Below are 19,046 nucleotides of genomic sequence, written 5' to 3' on the forward strand. Positions count from 1 at the left end.
GGCGGTAACATGGCGGCGGCGGGGCGGGAGGAGCCGCCGCTGGGGCTCGAGGCGGTCGCGGAGGAGGCGGCGGCGGCGAGTGCCGGGTTCCGGCTCACGGCGGTGCGGCGGGAGCCGGCGGTGCGGCTGCAGCACGGCGCCAGCGGGCTGGAGCCGCTGGCCTGGTCCGAGGACCACCGGGTGTCGGTGAGCACGGCCCGCAGCATCGCCGTGCTGGAGCAGCTCAGCGACGTGCACAGCGGCGGGCAGGACATGGTCATCCACCGCACCGCCGTGCCCGCGCCCGGCGCCGCCTGCATGCTCAAGGTGAGCGGCCGGCACGCCTCGTCAGTGTGTATAAATATCTAAATGGGGGGTGGCAGGAAGAGGGGGGCAGGAGAGGTTCAGGTTGGACATCAGGAGGAATTTCCTCGCAGGCAGGGTGATTAGACTTTGGAATGGGCTGCCCAGGGAGGTTCGGAGTCACCGTCCCTGGAGGTGTTCAGGGAACGACTGGATGTGGCACTCAGTGCTCCGGGCTGAGTGACACGGTGGTGATCGGTCACAGATTGGACTCAGTGATCTCAGAGGTTTCTCCAACTTTAATGATTCTGTGTTTTTTCCCAATGGTGCTAAGCAATAAGAGAAACGGGCATGAACTGATAGACACCAAGCTCCACCTGAACGTAAGGAAGAACTTCTTCCCTGTGCAGTGACCGAGCACTGGAACAGAAGCCAGAGAGGGTCTGGAGTCTCCCCAACTGTGGTCCCTTCCAGCCTGACCCATCCCGGGATTCTGATCCCCCTCTTAGGGAGCTGCCCTGGGGCTGCCCCTGCCCTGCCCAAACTTGCTGTAAGGTCTCATGTATTGATTTGTTTTAAAAGTACAAGAGAGAGAAAACCAGTGATGTCCAGGGATTCTAAAATTCTGCAGTTTTTCTGAGAATCACTTGAGCACCAGTACGGTTATTTCAACACAATTTTAAGTGGGAATCTTCCTTTGTTTTGCTGCCTAAGCTAAAGGATTTTTGCAGCAGGGATTTCTGTGGCCTTCAGGGGAACATCTGATTTTTTACAAAGATGGGAGATGTGGGTGAATATCTTATTAAATAATACTTTTGTTGTTGTGAATCTGATTTGATTTTCCAAAACAATGCTGAGAATATAGAGTGGAGTTGAAATATTGAGTGCTTTACAATTTAAATATCATGCCAGGTATCTTTAAGAGAACAGAAGTATGAAAACAGGCTCTTTGATTCAGCAGACAAAATTTCAATAGCTGAGAGTCAAAACTATGCAAATTCAGGGCATTAATGAAGCTGAAGTCTTTAGGAGTGACATTAATAAACCATTGAACAGTGTAGTGTTGATTGTGATTGGGGATCCTCTGTTTCAAGAAGGAATTAATTCCAGAAAAGCCTTTCTAAAAAAACCAGCTGTACAATTGTTTTAGAGGTTCTTCTTGTTCTCTTTTAGGTTGGCCCAAAGAAGGAGGTGGCTGAATGTAAGGAGAAGTTCGCCAGCTCAGTGGATCCAACCGTCAGTCAGACGTTTATGCTGGACCGGGTGTTCAATCCCGAGGGGAAGTCCCTGACACCCATGCGGGGCTTCAAATATTCCAGCTGGTCCCCTCTGGGCTGCGACGCCAACGGGAGGTGCCTGCTGGCAGCCCTGACCATGGACAACCGCCTGACCATCCACGCCAACCTCAACAGGCTGCAGTGGGTGCAGCTGGTGGACCTGACCGAGCTCTACGGCGAGCGCCTGTTCGAGGCCAGTTACAAACTGTGTAAGGCTGACACTCCCTGTGGGGAGCTGGGAGACTTCCCGGAGTTCCAGCGGCGGCACAGCATGCAGACCCCGGTGCGTATGGAGTGGTCGGGCATCTGCACCACCCAGCAGGTCAAGCACAACAACGAGTGCCGGGACGTGGGCAGCGTGCTCCTGGCAGTGCTCTTCGAAAACGGGAATATCGCTGTTTGGCAGTTCCAGCTGCCCTTTCTGGGGCAGGAGTCCATCACTTCCTGCAATACCATCGAGTCAGGAATAAGCTCCCCCAGCGTGTTGTCCTGGTGGGAATACGAGCACAACAACCGGAAGATGAGCGGACTGATCGTGGGGAGCGCGTACGGCCCAGTGAAGATCATCCCCGTCAACCTCAAGGCGGTCAAAGGCTACTTCACGCTGAGACAGCCCGTGGTCTTGTGGCAGGAGATGGACCAGCTGCCCGTGCACAGCATCAAATGTATCCCTCTCTACCACCCCTACCAGAAATGCAGCTGTAGCCTGGTGGTGGCTGCGAGAGGCCCTTACGTGTTCTGGTGCCTCCTGTTGATATCCAAAGCGGGGCTGAACGTCCACAATTCCCACGTGACGGGGCTCCACTCCTTGCCCATTGTCTCCATGACTGCGGACAAGCAGAACGGCACGGTGTACACCTGCTCCAGCGACGGCAAGGTCAGGCAGCTCATCCCCATATTCACAGACGTTGCTTTAAAGTTTGAGCACCAGCTGATAAAGCTCTCGGAGGTGTTTGGCTCTGTCAGGACTCACGGAATCGCTGTCAGCCCGTGTGGGGCGTACCTGGCAGTCATCACCACCGAGGGCATGGCCAACGGGCTGCACCCGGTCAACAAAAACTACCAAGTTCAGTTTGTCACCCTCAAGACTTTTGAGGAGGCAGCTGCACAGCTCTTGGAATCTTCTGTTCAGAACCTTTTCCGGCAGGTGGACTTGACGGATCTTGTACGCTGGAAAATCTTGAAGGATAAGCATATTCCTCAGTTCTTACAGGAAGCACTGGATAAAAAGATAGAGAGCTGTGGTTCCACTTACTTCTGGAGGTTTAAGCTGTTTCTCTTGAGGATTTTGTACCAGTCGATGCAGAAAGCCCCCTCCGAGGTCACGTGGAGACCTTCACACGAGGACGCCAAAATCTTGATATCGGATTCCCCTGGGATGGGCAGCACTGAAGATGATCAAGAGGAAGGAACTTCGAAACAAGCCAGCAAGCAGAGCCTGGGGGACACTGGCAAAGGTGTGGACATTGATGACAATGCAGAGGATTCTCTCCATCAGTCAAGTGACACTGGAGGCCGTGAGCCAATGGTAGAAAAGCTGCTTGAAATACAGGCACAGATTGAGGCTGTAGAAATGCACTTGACACGAGAACACATGAAGCGGGTGTTGGGAGAAGTTTATCTGCACACGTGGATTACAGAAAACACCAGCATTCCCACCAGAGGAGTCTGTGACTTCTTAATGTCCGACGATGGCTATGATGACAGAACAGCACGAGTAAGTGGCACCTCTGCTCGGGGGATTCTGTGTCACAGTCACTTCCTTCTCCCCCCTCCTGAAAAAACAGCTGGGCTGGGAAAGAGAGCCAGAGTCATGTCAGCCTTGCCAGTCAGATTCTGTAGAGCATTCAGCTTAAATTGTCCTTCCTTGATATTGTGAAATAAGAGGGAATGTAAATACAGATGTTGAAATTTGAATCAGGTACAATAAAGAATAATGATGTCCGAATTTTTGCAGAACAGGGGAGAGCACTGGGTTATTGTGCTGCTGTCAGTGGGTTTAGAACATGAACTGACTGAGGGATGTTTGCTTTCATGACTAAGCTTATTTAGTCCATCATCTTAACACAATTAAACTTCAGATCTATTTCCTCTAGTCAATCACACTGCAGTTCTAATGTTAAGAGCTGCAGAAGTCTCTCTTCTGAAATTATTGTTCAGGTGGTCTATCAGGTCTTGTCACTACTCCCTGAGCCTGCAGTGCAAAGATCAGTTTCAGAGGGTCAGAAAGTGGTTGTGTTCTATGAGTTAAACCCAGTGATTCGGAACTTCATGCAGGACATTCAGTTAACCAAGCTGACTGACTGCCTTTGTTACAACACACATGGCCAGGGCTTTCAGGCACACTGGCAATTAGTGCACTACAATTAATAAGCATTACTTAAGGCTTGGCCATGACAGGAACTTTTCCCAAACTTGCAGTGCTCCCTACCAGTGTCAAAGCCTAACTGCACAGACAGCATCCTGACTGTTGCAATGCGCAGAGCAAACATTTGTGGCAGGAGGTCGGTGGCCAGTGAAGCCTGCACAGGGCAGTGAAGTTCTCTGAGTACAGAGGGGAGACAAAGGCAGCTGTGGTGGGAACACTGCATCAGCCTGCCAGGTCTTAATGACAGAAATGATTCAGGTGTCTGTGCACCTCTTTGTATGAGCAGAATGAGCAGAGAACAGCTCTTCTCATACCCAAGTCCTTAAATCACTTGAACTCTCAAAATCAGCTTTTATCTTGCATCCAGAAAGACAGGAAGGAAGCACATGTCCATCACTGATGTAGTGTGGTGTTCTCCTGATGGCATCACAGCCAAGTGTGGCCATCAGTAATTCACTAGGAAAGTACTCTGGCACAACTGCTGGGTTGTTCTAGCATCCAATTACTATGAATTGAAGGTTTGAGAGGTTGCTTTTCTTATCTTAGAAGAATCTTGTTTCTTTTTTACGGTGATGAAAAGCGACTTCTAAATTGTATTTTATCTATTCAGTTTGTTGTCACACTTAAAAGGTCCCTGGGATGTGGTTTATATCTATTGAAATGTCACAGACAAATTTGATCACATAAATGTTCTGCTATAAATGTACTCCCAGATGACTGCTGAAGGCATCCAGGTAATTTCTGAACAGGAGTGTTTTTTAGCACGTTCACTGTGATAGGCATGAGGGAAAGCATTGCTGTAATGGTCAGTAGTGTGATAGCAGGTCTTTCAGTGCTTTTAAAATTGGCAAGGAATTACTGGTTTTAAGGTCTGTATCCCTTTACTGTGGGGATTCAGGAATCTTTAGGAGAGCAAAAGGGGAATAAATGAATACTTACTGATATTTTGTATTTCTTACACTTTGATTTCGTGCGACTCAGCGAATTCTGTGTCACTCTGAAATCACAGTGAGGTGTTCCCACCCTGGGCTGTGTCAGTGAGTGCCTCCTGTGTGTTCCAGGTGCTGATTGGGCACATCCTGAAGAAGATGAACAAACAGACCTTCCCGGAGCACTGCAGTTTGTGCAAGGAGATCCTGCCCTTCACCGACCGCAAGCAGGCCGTCTGCTCCAACGGCCACATTTGGCTCAGGTAATGGGCTCTTACAGAGCTTTTCCCCTCCTCTGGATAATTCAAACATACTTTGAGAGCTCACTAAACCACTTGTTAGCAGTGGAGTGAAAAGGCATGAAGGATGTTATCCATGCTACAGTTTTTTCTTTCCTCTTCCCTAAGAGCCAGGGTGCTGGAGGTTGGATTTGGTTCTCTTAGCAGGACAATGTTTTTATAATAAAATGCTTTTGAGTGTCTATTTTGGGGGGAATATGGGGTCAGGGAGAAAGCAAGCAAGGGAAATCAAGGACAAGTCATCCTTTGGAACATCACTTGAAGGAGGGTTTGTTCAAGCTCCTTCAGCATTTGAAAACAAAAGCAGTTTAACAGGAGCTGATTGAGAACAGGCACATTGAGAACTCAAATTCTGGAACATCTAGAAAATTAAATCTTCCTGTACCACTGTGGGGGGTACATGGAGATTGTCCCTGGAGCCTTGGCAAGTCACTAGTTTGTCACAAAGAAAAAACTGTGCCTAACAGATTTTATCTACTAGTTTGGGTAAACAGTCAGGTAAACCCTGGTTCTTCCCTGTGCAGTAGGGCCTCAAGCTTTTTACCTCCTCTACTGTATGCTAAAAATTTTTTGGCCAATGATAGATTGATTTTTGACCTTTCATTTTTGTGTCCATATGCAATTTGGTACACTTGGGAAGTTTCATGTACCTGAATTAATGAATTACTAATTTTCATATTTAATGTGGTTCATTACTGCCTTAACTCTCAGAAAGCAGATTGTGAGCAGAACCCAGCCTCCAGTGAGGGCACAGGAGCAGGTCATAAAACAATACACCCCAAACCTCTTGATAAAACTACTTGTCCTTTCACAGGTGCTTTCTAACCTACCAGTCCTGCCAGAGTTTGGTGTACAGGAGGTGTTTGCTTCACGACAGCATTGCACGGCACCCAACCCCAGAAGGTAAAACATTCCTGGGGCCAAAAGGGGCAGGATTGGGGCTTCTTAACTTTTATCTGCAAAATAGCTTGAGTTAGTTTCACTGACTTTTCTCTTTTAGGGAGTTCCTATGTGAAGCTCTGCATTTCACAGTGTCCTGGTGTTGTCTGGGATTAGTGACGTGTTAATTACAAACTAATGACTGCAGAAATTGATGTATAAATCCCACATTTTAATGAGAGCTGGGTAAACACATAATCTGTGCTGGAATGCTCCAGCAGTTAGTTTGATACTAACTTAGTTAGTTTGATACAAGTTGAATTTATCAGCATCCAGTTCTGCAAGAGGGATAAAGAGGCAGGAGCCAAGGACTGTGTTATGTGAAGGATCTAATTCCAGTTTAGAAAATGAGAACGCTGCAGTTGTGCCATAGTGATCCTTTAAATTTTTTTCCTATACAGCTATGAGTATGTAAGGATAAAGCATGGAGTGTTTCACCCTAATTTTATCCCCTGCTGAGGTGGAATTTAAACTGGCATTACTTGAAATTTCAGGTCAGAAACAGTTTGATTTCACTGAATTCTCAGTTACTCCTGCATGTGAATATATACAAACTGTCCAGGGTTCCTGTTTAGTTTGTGCATCTCAGATGTCATTCCTCTGTCCATCTCTACCCCCAACTTTAAACAACTTCTTTTCTTGTTTGCAGATCCTGAATGGATCAAGAGGTTATTGCAAGGACCTTGCACGTTCTGTGATTCTCCTGTGTTCTAGAGAAAAGCTGTGTCAAGACTGAAAGTATTTTCTCTACTGCATAAGCTCCCTTCAGCCTGGGAGGATACAGAGACAGGAACAGAGACTCTGCTGGAGGGGGAACACATTGTCCACAGTCCTGTAAATAGAACATCACAAGTTCTACAAACTCCTGAAGTCCAGAGCCCATTCCACGCTCCAGAAACAGGAGTACACCTGGAAGAGCCAGTTTAAAGCTGTTTGGAAATGCACCCATGGAAGCCTCAGCAGCTGGACACCAACAAGGAACTGAAGGGTTGAGCACAGTGGGAATTGTCCTTTCTGCCTGACACCAGTGTCAATTCCCAAAAGCTGGGATGGGAACAGTGGAGCTGCCTCTTGAATGGTCTTGGTGGGTAGAGAAGGCTCCAGCTTGCAGTGCTCTCTTTTGCTTCTTACCAACACTGGCATTTGCTGTAGAACACTGAACTGTCCAAATAATCCATGGTTCCAGTTTCTTGCCCAGAGAAGCAGATGCCAGTTACAGCCATATGAAAGAAATTGGGCATTCCATGAATTTCACTGAAAGCCTAGGAGAGTAACTGCCTCAGAAATGTTTGAGTCAGAAGGGTGGTACTGACTGCCTGGGTCAAATAGGGATCAGTAAGGATAATTTTTAAATGTAATAATTATTAAACTAATAGCAATTAGCTTAAACACTAATATATATACATATATATAAAATTTCCAATGCTCTTAAGTCTCTTGCCCCACTTTCTTTTTCTGACCTAAGTTCTAACTCCCTCCCAGCTTTTGCCAATGTATTTGCCTTTGGTTTCACTTAACCCTCTACCAACAGGAATTCTCTTTTCCAGAGAAACTCAGTTGCCAAAAGCATTACCAACTAACACTACTGTCAGTTAAACTGAGAGTCTCCCTCATATAGTAGATTAGTTTTCCACAAGTTTGATACACAAGGAATCACTCCCAGCTGCCAGCTTTTCGTAACAGCTCAGTAAAAAACCCCAAATGAACAGAACACCCCAAACCCAACCCCACTATGGCTGACATGTTCTAGGTAAGGCCAAGGAGGCTGGTGAAGCTGTTTGTGTATCCCAGAATGGTTTGGGTTGGAAGGGACCATAAAGCTCATCTCGTTCCACCCCCTGCCATGGGCAGGGACACCTTCCACTGTCCCAAGCCCTGTCCAACCTGGCCTTGGACACTGCCAGGGATCCAGGGGCAGCCACAGCTTCTCTGAGCACCCTGTGCCAGGGCCTCCCCACCTTCACAGGGAAGGATTTTTTTCTAATATCCCATCTAACCCTTTTGAAGTCATTCCCCTTTGTCCTGTCACTCCAGGCTCTTGTAGAAAGTCCCTCTCCATCTCACGTGGCCGAGCCTAGAAATTTATTTTGCCTTCTAACTGCCCTATCAGAAAAACCCATCTTTTTTTGCCATCTGTTCCTACAGGGAGCAGAATCCTTTTCAACTTCCTATGCAGTGTTAGAGGAACAATACCTCCCAAATGTGTGTGGTTACTTGGTACAGTTTGTCTTGTTAACTTCAATCCATGCTGTCAAATAATCCTGAGTTTGTGTATTTCCATTCTGCAGAGTACCAATCGCAGAGGTGTCGCCCTGTCTGTGATTCCTGACACTTTCACTGTGTGGGAAGTGCTCTACAGCTGTTGAGAAATCATGGAATTGTGCTGACAGTATCAGTCTCCCACCAGTGCATGTGTGATTGGTGCTTGTTTCCTCGATTCAATGACTATGCATATTTTGTTAATGTTCCTTCACCTTTAATAGGAGCAAATTTTTTTCAGTGAACATTAAAGAAGTCAGCTGTCCTTCTGCTCAGTGTCTCATGCATTAAGCATGATCATGCATTGACTAAGAAGAACATTGCTATAGTAGCCTAGAAACAGCAGAAGCACATTCATCTGTAAAATAATTAGCCTTGTTTGTAAATATCCTTGGAAGTGATACCATAATTGTATTAAAGAAATGTTTAGTTTTTTATTGCTGTGCATTGAAAATTGAAATTACTTCAGTGTGCCTGCAGAGAAGGGAAATGTAGCTCGTGTTGGTATCCAGTAAAACAAGGAGTAACTTCGATGCCCAACGTGTGTGGAGTTTGGGGCCAGCTCTGGTACCTGGGACAAAACTTCCCAGTGCTGATGGGGTTTGGGGGAACAGAACATCTATTGCCATATGAGCTGAGCAGAGGTTTATTCGTGGTGGTTGAGAAGGCATTTTAAGTGGAAGGTGCAAGTCCTTGCCCTGGCAGTCATGACCAGCTCATCAGTTAGTGCTCCAATTTAGAAATTCTCCTGCCTGTGGAGGAGGGGAGGGAGCCCTGCAGAACCATGTCCCAGTGCTTTCAGAAAAAGTCAAAGAGCATTTCTTTGGCTGTGGTCTAGAAACCATAAAAATATCCTAATCTGCTGAAATGTTTAAGTCTGGCTGACCCAAAGGTTCACATGATAACAGATGACATTGGTTCTTGCTGATCATTTCTGGCAGTTCTCTTGAATGTCCCTGGACTGAGTTTTAATGTTTTGCCATGGAGAAGCTCTAGCACACCTCACGGTAACATTGCAGCGTTAATGTTTATTTTCCCTGTCTTTCAAGGCAGTAGATACTCAGTCTGCCATTGCCAGTTTATTTAACCTGGTTTCAGACTGCTGGAGAATGGAATTTTAAAGCCAACGATGTTGTCTTTGTCTGCCAGTGGAGATCCTTTAGCAAAAAGGATTTCACTCCTCACCCTGACTTGTTCACAACAGGTACAGAGGAATTGGGATTTCATTTTTGTGTAAACCAGCACTTGTCCCTAAGTGCGTTTTTAACCAGAATAGCAGAGCCCACCTCACTCAGTAACATTTAACCCCTGGTGCTGACCTGAGTGGGTTTGGCTGCCCAGCGAGTGCTGAGGCTGCTCCAGGAATCCTTTTATGCCTCAGACTCCTGAAGGAGCAGCTCTGGGCACGCAGGGGTTGGTCCTGCTCCTGCAGGGCAGCAGCAGCACCTTGGGGCATTGTCCCACACATTGTGCTGATCAAACCTTGCTGTCACCCCATGGGGAAGGGGAGCAGGGGAGCAAGGAATGAACACTGTTGCCAGATCCTTGTGTTATTTTGCCATTATCAGAGGTGCCTCCTCAAACTAACACATCTATCAAGGCTCAGTCTGTTTTGAGACACCACGTGAAATGTTCAAAGAACAAATCCCACAGAGTCAGAGTTTATCTCACTAAGTTTTCGCTTAAGCTTTGCAGGATACTTCAAACAAGTGAATAGTTGGAGGTTCTCAACTGCTTCACCATTTGATGGTGAACACTCTGGTTGTTCAAGGACCCTCATCTCCAGAGGGAGAGCAACGTTCCAGCAGAGACTGAGGGTTCCTGATGCTCTTTTTTTTTTTTCTGTTTAAAAGGACTGTGATACTTGCTCTTGCAGCTGAGAATTAACAGGCAGAGATCTTGTTTGTCCAGAGCTAAGGTGTCATTGTCCTTGATGAGGAGCTTCTGATAGCTTTTAAAATTTGCTGCTCATGCTGGCAACAGTTAATCCACCCTCCTCTGGGATGAAGAAATCCAGGCTAATCCAAGTTGGATGGATAAGTGGAACAGCCCTGGACTGTACAGTGTCTTAGTGCCTTGGTGCTAGGTGCCATTCTTGGAACTTGGCATGAAGTTTGGGATCATACAGACTCAGTCTTGTGTCTCCAAATTACACCCCCTGCTCTGGACCTGGTAATGAGGGACCTCACTGCTGCCTTTCACCTCCATTCAGGTATGGCTCGGGGACTTCATCATTCAGCCACCCTTTCCTTTGGTGTTTCCTCATCCTCTTAATCCCATTGTGTATTTCTGGAGAGGAAATACTATGGTTGTCAATGCATACATAATGACAATAAATATTTCCCTGATTTTTTTTGGAGAGAGGAGGAGGAAGAGCTATTCCTGCTCCTCAGAGCCCTCACCACAGAGCAGGTTGGGGTTAATGCCATTCCCTGAGCAGCATCCAAGCCTCACAGGGAAAGATGAGAGCATCCTTCCAGAGCTACAGGGGGTCCCTGCAGAGGTGGTGGTGGAGAAGGGGTGTTCAAGTGCCCTTCCACCACTGAAGGATCCTGTGTCTGGAGCTGGTGGACACAAAAGTTTGTGGAACAGTTGGACAAACTCACCTTGTTGCTACACTACGTAATTAACAGCATAACTTATAGGGTACAGCACAACCTCCAGGCAGCCCTCTCCACAAAGTGTCTCTGGGAAGCAGAATGATGGAAGATGTCCACTCCAGACCTGGGCAAAGCTGTACAATCAGTAACATCTGATCCCTGCTGTGTTCCTACCACCTCCTCTTTACCTTGTTTTCCTCATTGCTCAACATTTGTTTTGCCAGAATAAGATGCTAATAAAATCACGCCTAGTTACCAAATTGGTTTTCAAGTGTTGCATTCCAATTATAAAAGCCTAATTCCTCCTTCCACCCACTGAACCTTTTTGGTATTAACAGGCTTTACTATGCAAAGTCATGCAGGGGCTGTTTCGTTTACAGTAATTAAATGAATGTCAATTGTTTTAGTTGTTTCTGAGGGAGAGTTCTACATGAGTATTAGCATGTTCTGCTAACCCTGACGTTCTGCACTTCAGGCCTGCTGCAAACCCTTGGGGGTTGACCACTGACCTGAGACTCCTACCCAGACATGCCAAGTGCATCTCAATGAGACTGAGCTCTTTTTCTCAGTTTCTATGGAACCAGCGGAGCGGAACTAATATAGCATCCGCATATAGATGAAAGAATGAAGAGGAAAAAGGGCTTTACAGCTAAATTAATTAAGCAGATGTACCTGTCTAATTAAAGATGCACTGTCCCTTTTGTACCCTAGCTGCAGTACAAACAGTATTTAAATACACTCTCTACCCATTTCATCTATCAAAATATTTAGTAGGAACGCTCAGATGAAGGTGATATTAGCAAGATGAGCTTCCCATGTATTATTAATAGAAGGGCTCCCAATTATGCACGAATGCTGCAGCACATCTTCATAGCAATGGCAGAAAACCCAGCTGCCCAAGCAGTCACCAAGCAGCACATTTGTAACAGGTAGGGCTGTTAAAGATGTCCTTGCCCAGCTGAACAAGAGGGTTTGTGGCTGGGTCCTGTGCCTGGGAGCAGCCTCTGCATCAGCTTGGTGCTACAGACTGGATTTCTCAGCTCAAGAGGCACCAGGGACTCAGATTGCTTGGATTTGGCTTTCTTAGATTTCAAAGACACTTATTCTGAGACTTTAGAGCTGCCCTCAGGGCTGGAGAGTCCAATTCCCATTCATCAACACCCCTCCGCTCCCAAAAGTACTGAAAATTTTGACTTTAAATTCTCATAAAATAACACAATATCCCCATTGCCACCTGGACAACCAGGGTCTTTCCACCTGAAGTTACAGGAGCAAGAAGGAAATATGGCCTGTACATTTTTCATTTCTCCAGATAGATTTAGACACACACAGTCAAAGACAGCAACAAAGACCCAAATCCTTCGGCAGCAACAGGACCAGAGCAGTCACCTAAACCCAAAAGGCTTCTGGAGGTCTGTTCTCTCTGCCCACACCTTCCCAGACACTGAGGCTTCCACAGGAGAAACCTGAAGCTCTCCCCACGCTCTGGCACGGGGAATTCAGGGAAGAATTCAAGGGAGAAACAGAGGGAGACATAACAGAGGCATCCAACCCAGTTCTCTGACCACAGCACAAATCATTCCCCTTTTCTACAGGCATTAAGGACGTGCATTTCCACAGCCAGAGTCTGAGACAGCCAGCAGCCTTTCACCAGAGACCTTCCAGGTAAAAAAACTTACCTGAGTATTCATTGCTGCCATATCCAGCCAGAGAAGGAAAAAAAACCAAACCCTGGGCACCAACATGCCCAGGCACAGCTCAGCCAGAGCAGCCACAGGCTGGGAGCAGAAAAACCCCAGGAAAACAGAATTTAGTGACCCACCTGCAGCTCGTTATGTCCTTGACTGGGTTCTGAAAGTGATGGACCTGCAGCCAGTTTTCCAGGGCTCTGGATATCCTGTCCAGCTGTTCTGAGTCTTCCTGCCCAGCAGAATGGGGACAGCCAGTGCATCTGCAGAGGGGTTTGTCAGCACTTTTTACGAAATCTGAGTTAACATGGGAGTGAAAACTGCCCCCGACCTCAAACATTGTGGTGAAAGTTCACTGCAGAGCTGGGAGCTTTGTTTTTCTCTTTGCTTTAGGGTTTGATTGCAGGGACAGAGGGATGCAGGGAGTGCCTGGGTGGTTTTGGTGGAGAATTAAGACACAAACACATCTCACAGCTTTAATACTCCAAATTGGATTCATGGGTCTTACATAGTGAAGACAAAACTACTATTCAGAAACAGAAAAAGATATTTGAATTAAACACAAGGACTTCCCCAGCCACAGTGTTTCATATCACAAAATATCATATCATTCATATAATCACGAAACAAAAGCCAAAAACCTTTCCCCTAAAGCCCAATTTCTTACCCTCTGTACTTCACTCAGCCTTGGTGAGCTTCAGATTTAACACAGCTTGGCTGACTTCCTCTTCCCTGGTGATAACCTGCCACTTCAGCAACCAGACTGCAAGTATTACAGGGAAAAATTTTAAATCAACTCTTCCAGAAACCATCCCTTCTAATTATAAACTTCTAATTTTTTTACATGGAAGGGGCTTAATGATACAGCTTTCTATGAACTCAAAGACAGCATAAGGGTCTTGGTCAGCATTGACATAAAAGGCATCTTGGTAAAAATCCTCCAGGGCCTTGACATTCCTGTAATAGATTTCCAGGTGCTTCTCAATATTTTCTTCCTGGTCTTTGGGGTTCTGCCTGAGCCGGGCCTGGATCTCTGGAGTGGGAGCTGGTCTGAATGTAGTGTGGTATCTGCAGAGGAGAAGAAATGCCACGGTTTCAGCTCAACTTGAGGACACAGCAGCCACTTCTGCAGATTTTCCATGCTTTTGCCTGTCACAGTCCCTTGGCCTCTTTCTGCTCTAGGTTGGGGTTTTAAAACAAAGACTGGAAATTTCAGGGCAAGTAATCTGTCATTGCTGCCCTCAAGAATCCTGGATCTTCAAAGGCCAAGGGTTTCTCTGGAGGTGGCACTGGTAGTGTTTATCTGCTCCCCATGAGGAGAAATCTCTATTACATGTTCAGTGCTCCAGGTTCAGAAGCATTTCCAGATCTTTTACTTGAACTCTTTGATTCCTGTCTTTAAAAAAGCATCAAAAAAAGCCTTAACTTAAACACAGCCCCGTGTCCAGCATTGCTGGGACCTTAAACTGTGTTTAAGGCTCTCAGACATTTGATTGCTAACATCTTTATGTAGTAGCTGAAGGTAAAAAGAGGTTAATTCACCGGAGGCTTTCGTTATTTTTAATTTTCCAAATGCTGGAATTTGGCTTCCCTCAATTCACACTTGTGGGTTCCCTCAGTTACTTCAGCAGGAAAGAGGATTTCCATCCTCAGAGTCCTGTAGCAGCGCCACAGCCCAGCTCACCTGACACCAAAGGAATTCTGATGATGTCCCTGCATTGCCAAAGGCTCCCATCAATCTCTAAAAGTTCCTTTGCAATCAAGTGTTTAAATTCCCTGTTAGAACTGGCAATCCTGAGTAAATGTCTCCTCTGCCTCAACACAAAACCAGTTTATGCCTCTTCCTGTACAGCCAAATTTTCTGAAACTTTTTGGGATAGATGCAAAACCAAGGAGGGAAGCAGAGTTTGGGTCTCTGCAGAGCTGCATCCAACCATGTGGACACGGAGTTCATTCCACATGGGAATGATTTAGGGCACAGCTGAAGGCCACTCCCTGCTCTGCCCTGCAGCCAGAGGGGCAGGCTTTACACGGTGCCAAGGATTAGACACAGCACCTAAAACAATTCAATTCACGGAGAATTTGTGAGGAATAAACCCCAGAGTGTGAGAGGGAAGCGTGTGAACTGGAGCAGATACTGAACAGCCTAATCCTAATGATAAGAAATGCAAAGATGTGGGAATGATTTGCTTCAGCCTGTTCCTTTCTGCTGAACAACCACATTGCTCATTACTAAAGCAAAGAGAGCAGTTACAGCAAATCACTGCTGCTGTCACAAGTTAATGCTGCACCTCGAGTGAGATGTCTGAATAATCATCCACCACTTTGGGACAAATCCATTCTTTATGGCCTTAATCTTTGAGGGTTCAGGATATGTCTTTGATGCAATAGGATGTGTTCAGCCTTTAGGAAAGCAAAAGAAGGGTTTAAAATTTAAGTGTGGGGAATCATAAGACCAGACCACAAGTGAAGTTGTGAACACATGCCAACTCCAGCAGGTATTTGGGAAGATAAATTTATTTGTGACTTATTCCCTGGAAATCGGGTGGAGAAGGCAGGAAAGCTGAAGGTCACTGGTGAGACAAGGGGATGTGATACCAATGAGATGAACCAACCTTACAGTGACTCAGTGACTCAAATGAGTTTGCTCTACTGAGCAGGAAATATGTTAATACCTCCCAGCAGACAGGACCATCACAGGAAGTAAAATGCAGCAAGTTTTCCATTTTCCCCAGCTGGGAACCCTTCAAAATTCCCATGGGAATGTCCGAAAACCATCTGCATTTAGGCTAGGTTTTAGACATTTTCCCTCAGCCTTATTTTACCAATCAATTTAGTTACCATTAAAATGTTAGAGCTGAGCTGTTTGCTGCTGTAGATTTCAGGCACCAGGATTTAAAACCCCCCTGTTCTGAGGAGCTGCTGCAGCAGGAAGGTGGGCTGGTGCTTCAGGAGCAATGAAAGTTTGAAGTTTTCTTTTAAGGAGTCCCTAAGCAGGAGTACAGTATTGCTGAGCTCCTTAGATTTCTAAGAAGTCTATTTGGTGCTTTCATCTCCCTGACAGTCAGAAAAATGTTACACACAAGCCAGGAGTGCTCACCTCTCCCCAGTGACGGGATCAATCCTCCGCTGGGACAGGCGCTCCATGATGGACTCGTAGGGGAGATTAAAGAAAAACACCCTGTGGAGAACACAACAATTAAGTGCATTAACATCCTGAGAACATCACTTGTGACCTTCAGAGGGTGAGTTAATCTTTACCCAAACGAAGAGCAGTTGTGGCAGTGGAAGTCCGCCCCCCCCCCCAAACCTGCAGTGTCACAAACACGAGCACGGGATTTCTCTGTGGCTTCTCCTCAGGTTTTGTTTGGTCTCCAGGCTCAGCAAGGCAGGAGATCTCAGGCACAGGGACTGTGAGTGCTGTGTGCTCTGACAACACACTGTGGGGGACACCGGCGGGGGAATTGCAGCTGGAGCCTCTCTCAGTCTGTCCCAGCCCCCTCTCCACCCAGCACTTCCCTCTGAACTCCTCTGGATCCACTTCCCAACCCAACCAGCGAACAGAATCACAATGACATGCCCCAAAAGGTAAATAAAAAACTCTGCTGTTCCTGTCAGGGACAGAGAAAGAGCTTTTCTGCCAGAATTATGCATTCTTCCAGTGCCCATGAGAGGGATTTTCCTCTTGCTGTTTCAGTCCACTTCCACTCCTTTTGCCCTTGTCTCCCCCCAGGGTGAGTCCTCTGCTCTCCCACTCCTGCCCTGCGTCCTTCAAAGCAGGATGAGTGGTAAGACAGAACACAAACCCCATGATGCTGCTGGCAATTCCCTGTCCCTTCCACCAGCACTGCCAGGGCATGGGGAGCAGCTCAGCACGGCTGGGCTTTGCTGGTGACACTGCTGAAAGGAAATATTAATGCTGAATGCTTCATTTGAAGATCAGAATCTGCAATTCCCATTGAGCCTGAGCGAGTGAGAGCTGCTCAGCATCTGAGAGAGGCAGCCCCACGGTATCACTGGGGTGGGTTCCACACCAGGAACAGCTTTTCACCGGGGGATGGAGCAGGACTTGCCAACCCACTTCACACAGGTGACACAGATGCCCTGACCTGGATGAAGGATGCAGAGCCAGAAAACAACATGCCCCACATGCACCCAGACACATCCCACTGCTGCACACAAACTGTTGTGCCCATCTCACATTGATTCCCTGTCCTTTTGGTTCATTATAATGGTCCTGTTCATTTTATATTCGTGTTCAAAAGCTTTTCAGCAGAAGAATCTTGACAAACTGCTGATCTTGAGCAGACACAAGTCCCCTGTTCCCCAGCTATTTGAGGCAGAGCAGATCTGCACAAAGACCACATTTAACAATTAGCTCAGAACAAAATAAAAAATAAGGCTTCCCTTTGAACCTATGAAAATAATTTTTCCCAACGAAGCACAACCTGAAGGCTGTAAATACATCTTTCTGTACAACACACCTTCTCCTGCTGCTGCCTTCAAGGCCAGGCTTCCTGTTTTCATTTTTGTCTGCTTCTCACAGGAGATACTGCGTGGTTTAGACATTCACCAAAGGAACATTTTACACTGACTGGGTGGGATCAGACCAGATGAAAGGCTGAGCTTTACCTTGGCATGCACATAGCAGATTACTAGAATCCTTTGTAGGATTTAAAGTTATGAAAATCATCTCTCTTTTCAAATGTTTACAGATAATGACTTCTATTCACACTGTGGTAACAAAATAACAGCCAGGAATAAAACATTCAAGATCTTGGAGATTCCAAAGACAGGAAAAGAACAACAGTTTCAACGCTCTTTTATCCCTTACACTCCTAACATTTTGTTTTTCTTTGTTTCTGTTGCCCAACAATGGCACAAAAACGTGATTGTCAGAACAGGTAACATCTGATGATATGTCTCAAGATGAATATTCTAGTAGAGAGGAACAACATTTATACAGTCATGATAATTGATACGGCTTCCTATTATATCCTGAGATAAACAAACCCACTGAAGGATAACCTGGCATATCAAGAAAGCTTGTCGTAATTCATAGTTAGGAACACAAAAAGTATTATGGTATTTGAAACAGAAGAGCCTAAAAAACTCCACTTAAAAAGCTGCCAACAAAATGAACTCTGAAAGCCTTGTCTGAGACTCTCTTCTTTTTGAAACAAGATGCTGCTTATTATCCAGTCTGGTGTCACCATTACAGAGGAGTGTAGGGGGAAGAAGTGGGAGGGTGCAGACATCCCTGCTAATATGGATTTTTTTTCCCCCACATGCATTGTGTAACAGCACACACAGAATTCACTGCAGAGCAGCGCAAACTCCCAATCCAAGGGTCCTTCCAGTGGAAGGTGGGATGCCTTACCCTGCCACTCCACACATCTCCCATAGATAAGAGAAAACACTCCCCAGGGCTGTCAGTTTAAAATTGCTCAAAAGCAGGAAAAAAAAAGATGAAGGGGAAAACCACTGACAGAACTACAGTCTAGACTTAAAATACTTCCAATTAGAAAGCTTTATTACCATTTTGAAGGAGACACATACCCCACACAGTCTATTATGCCACCCCAGGAGGTTTACTCACATGAGTAAAGCCTATTTACATGGATGCAGGCTGGGGAGTGTTAGCCTTGGCTATCTGATACATCTCCTGTAGCTCCTCCAGGTATTTCTGAGTAACATTTGGCCTCTGTCCCTCTCTCAGGCTGCTGTGACTCTGATCACATAACAAACTTGACCCTCCAACTGCCCAGGTAACACATTTATTGGATTTCTCTCAGAAATCCTCACAACACAGAGGGCTGCACCCATGACCTTGATCCAGCAGTAACTGGAACAACTCCCTGCAAGCACTGGATTCCTCTCCAAGCAGAGCTTGGCCCCTTCCACACAGTGAGCATGGTTTCCTCACATAAATGCATCCTCTGTAAAGCTCACTTTAGGAATCAGCCAGGCTTTGTATGTTGTAATGTGTCACAAGTCCTATCAAGGGGAAATATGAAACAGATGTCATCAGAATTGGTAGACAGGGAGGCGAGGAAACACAGCCTCATATCAAAGTACACGACATTACCCTGCTGGATTAGCATCCAGCACAGCTCCTCTTCCAGAGCTCCCAGTTCAGCTGCAGGAGGGGAGTGGTGTCAGTCAGCAGCAAGGTGAGGGGAGGGCTGGGCAGAGGGGCACCAGCAATCCTCACTCCTGTGCCACAGGGTCAGAATCCTCCTACGGGCAACCAAAAATCACTGGCATTGGCTGGAGACTGTGGGGAAAACTTGGTGCAGCCTCTGAGCTCTCTGAGGACAAACTCTGACTCCCATCGAGTGAAACCAAGGGATTCCTAAGCACAGCTCTGTCCTCTCTCCTTTGTTCCATCTCCCAGGAGAGAGA

The 19,046-nt window shown here is 46.4% G+C and overlaps 2 protein-coding genes across 6 annotated transcripts in view; one reads left to right on the forward strand and one right to left on the reverse strand.

Annotated features, from left to right (window-relative positions):
- Positions 1 to 53: 53 nt before the first annotated feature.
- On the forward strand, positions 54 to 8,790 carry GTF3C4 (general transcription factor IIIC subunit 4). Of its 2 annotated transcripts, XR_006020358.1 has the most exons (6): positions 158 to 306; positions 1,456 to 3,276; positions 4,989 to 5,119; positions 5,970 to 6,058; positions 6,744 to 7,178; positions 8,383 to 8,790. XR_006020358.1 is itself a non-coding variant. In XM_042052052.1 (5 exons), exons 1-5 carry the CDS (start codon positions 253 to 255, stop codon positions 6,806 to 6,808), a joined length of 2,160 nt encoding a protein of 719 aa, XP_041907986.1. In that variant the 5' UTR covers positions 54 to 252; the 3' UTR covers positions 6,809 to 7,526. The 2 variants fall into 2 exon arrangements, 1 of the variants encoding a protein (XP_041907986.1); XM_042052052.1 differs by lacking the exon at positions 8,383 to 8,790 and having other exon boundaries at positions 54 to 306; positions 6,744 to 7,526.
- A 4,313-nt stretch (positions 8,791 to 13,103) lies between these two features.
- AK8 (adenylate kinase 8) overlaps positions 13,104 to 19,046 on the reverse strand; it is a 66,189-nt gene continuing 60,246 nt past the window's right edge. For all 4 annotated transcript variants that reach the window (XM_042052663.1, XM_042052666.1, XM_042052667.1 and 1 more), the window contains 2 exons: positions 15,742 to 15,822; positions 13,104 to 13,709 (listed from right to left, as the gene is read on the reverse strand). In XM_042052663.1, coding sequence (XP_041908597.1) covers positions 13,463 to 13,709; positions 15,742 to 15,822 — 328 coding nt within the window. In that variant the 3' untranslated portion in view covers positions 13,104 to 13,462. The remainder of the gene's footprint in view (positions 13,710 to 15,741; positions 15,823 to 19,046) is intronic.

This window comes from Corvus kubaryi, unplaced genomic scaffold (assembly GCF_017639235.1).
Source record: "Corvus kubaryi isolate FWS band 111438036 unplaced genomic scaffold, C.kubaryi_AGA036_p1.0 78, whole genome shotgun sequence".
Lineage (NCBI taxonomy): Eukaryota > Metazoa > Chordata > Aves > Passeriformes > Corvidae > Corvus > Corvus kubaryi.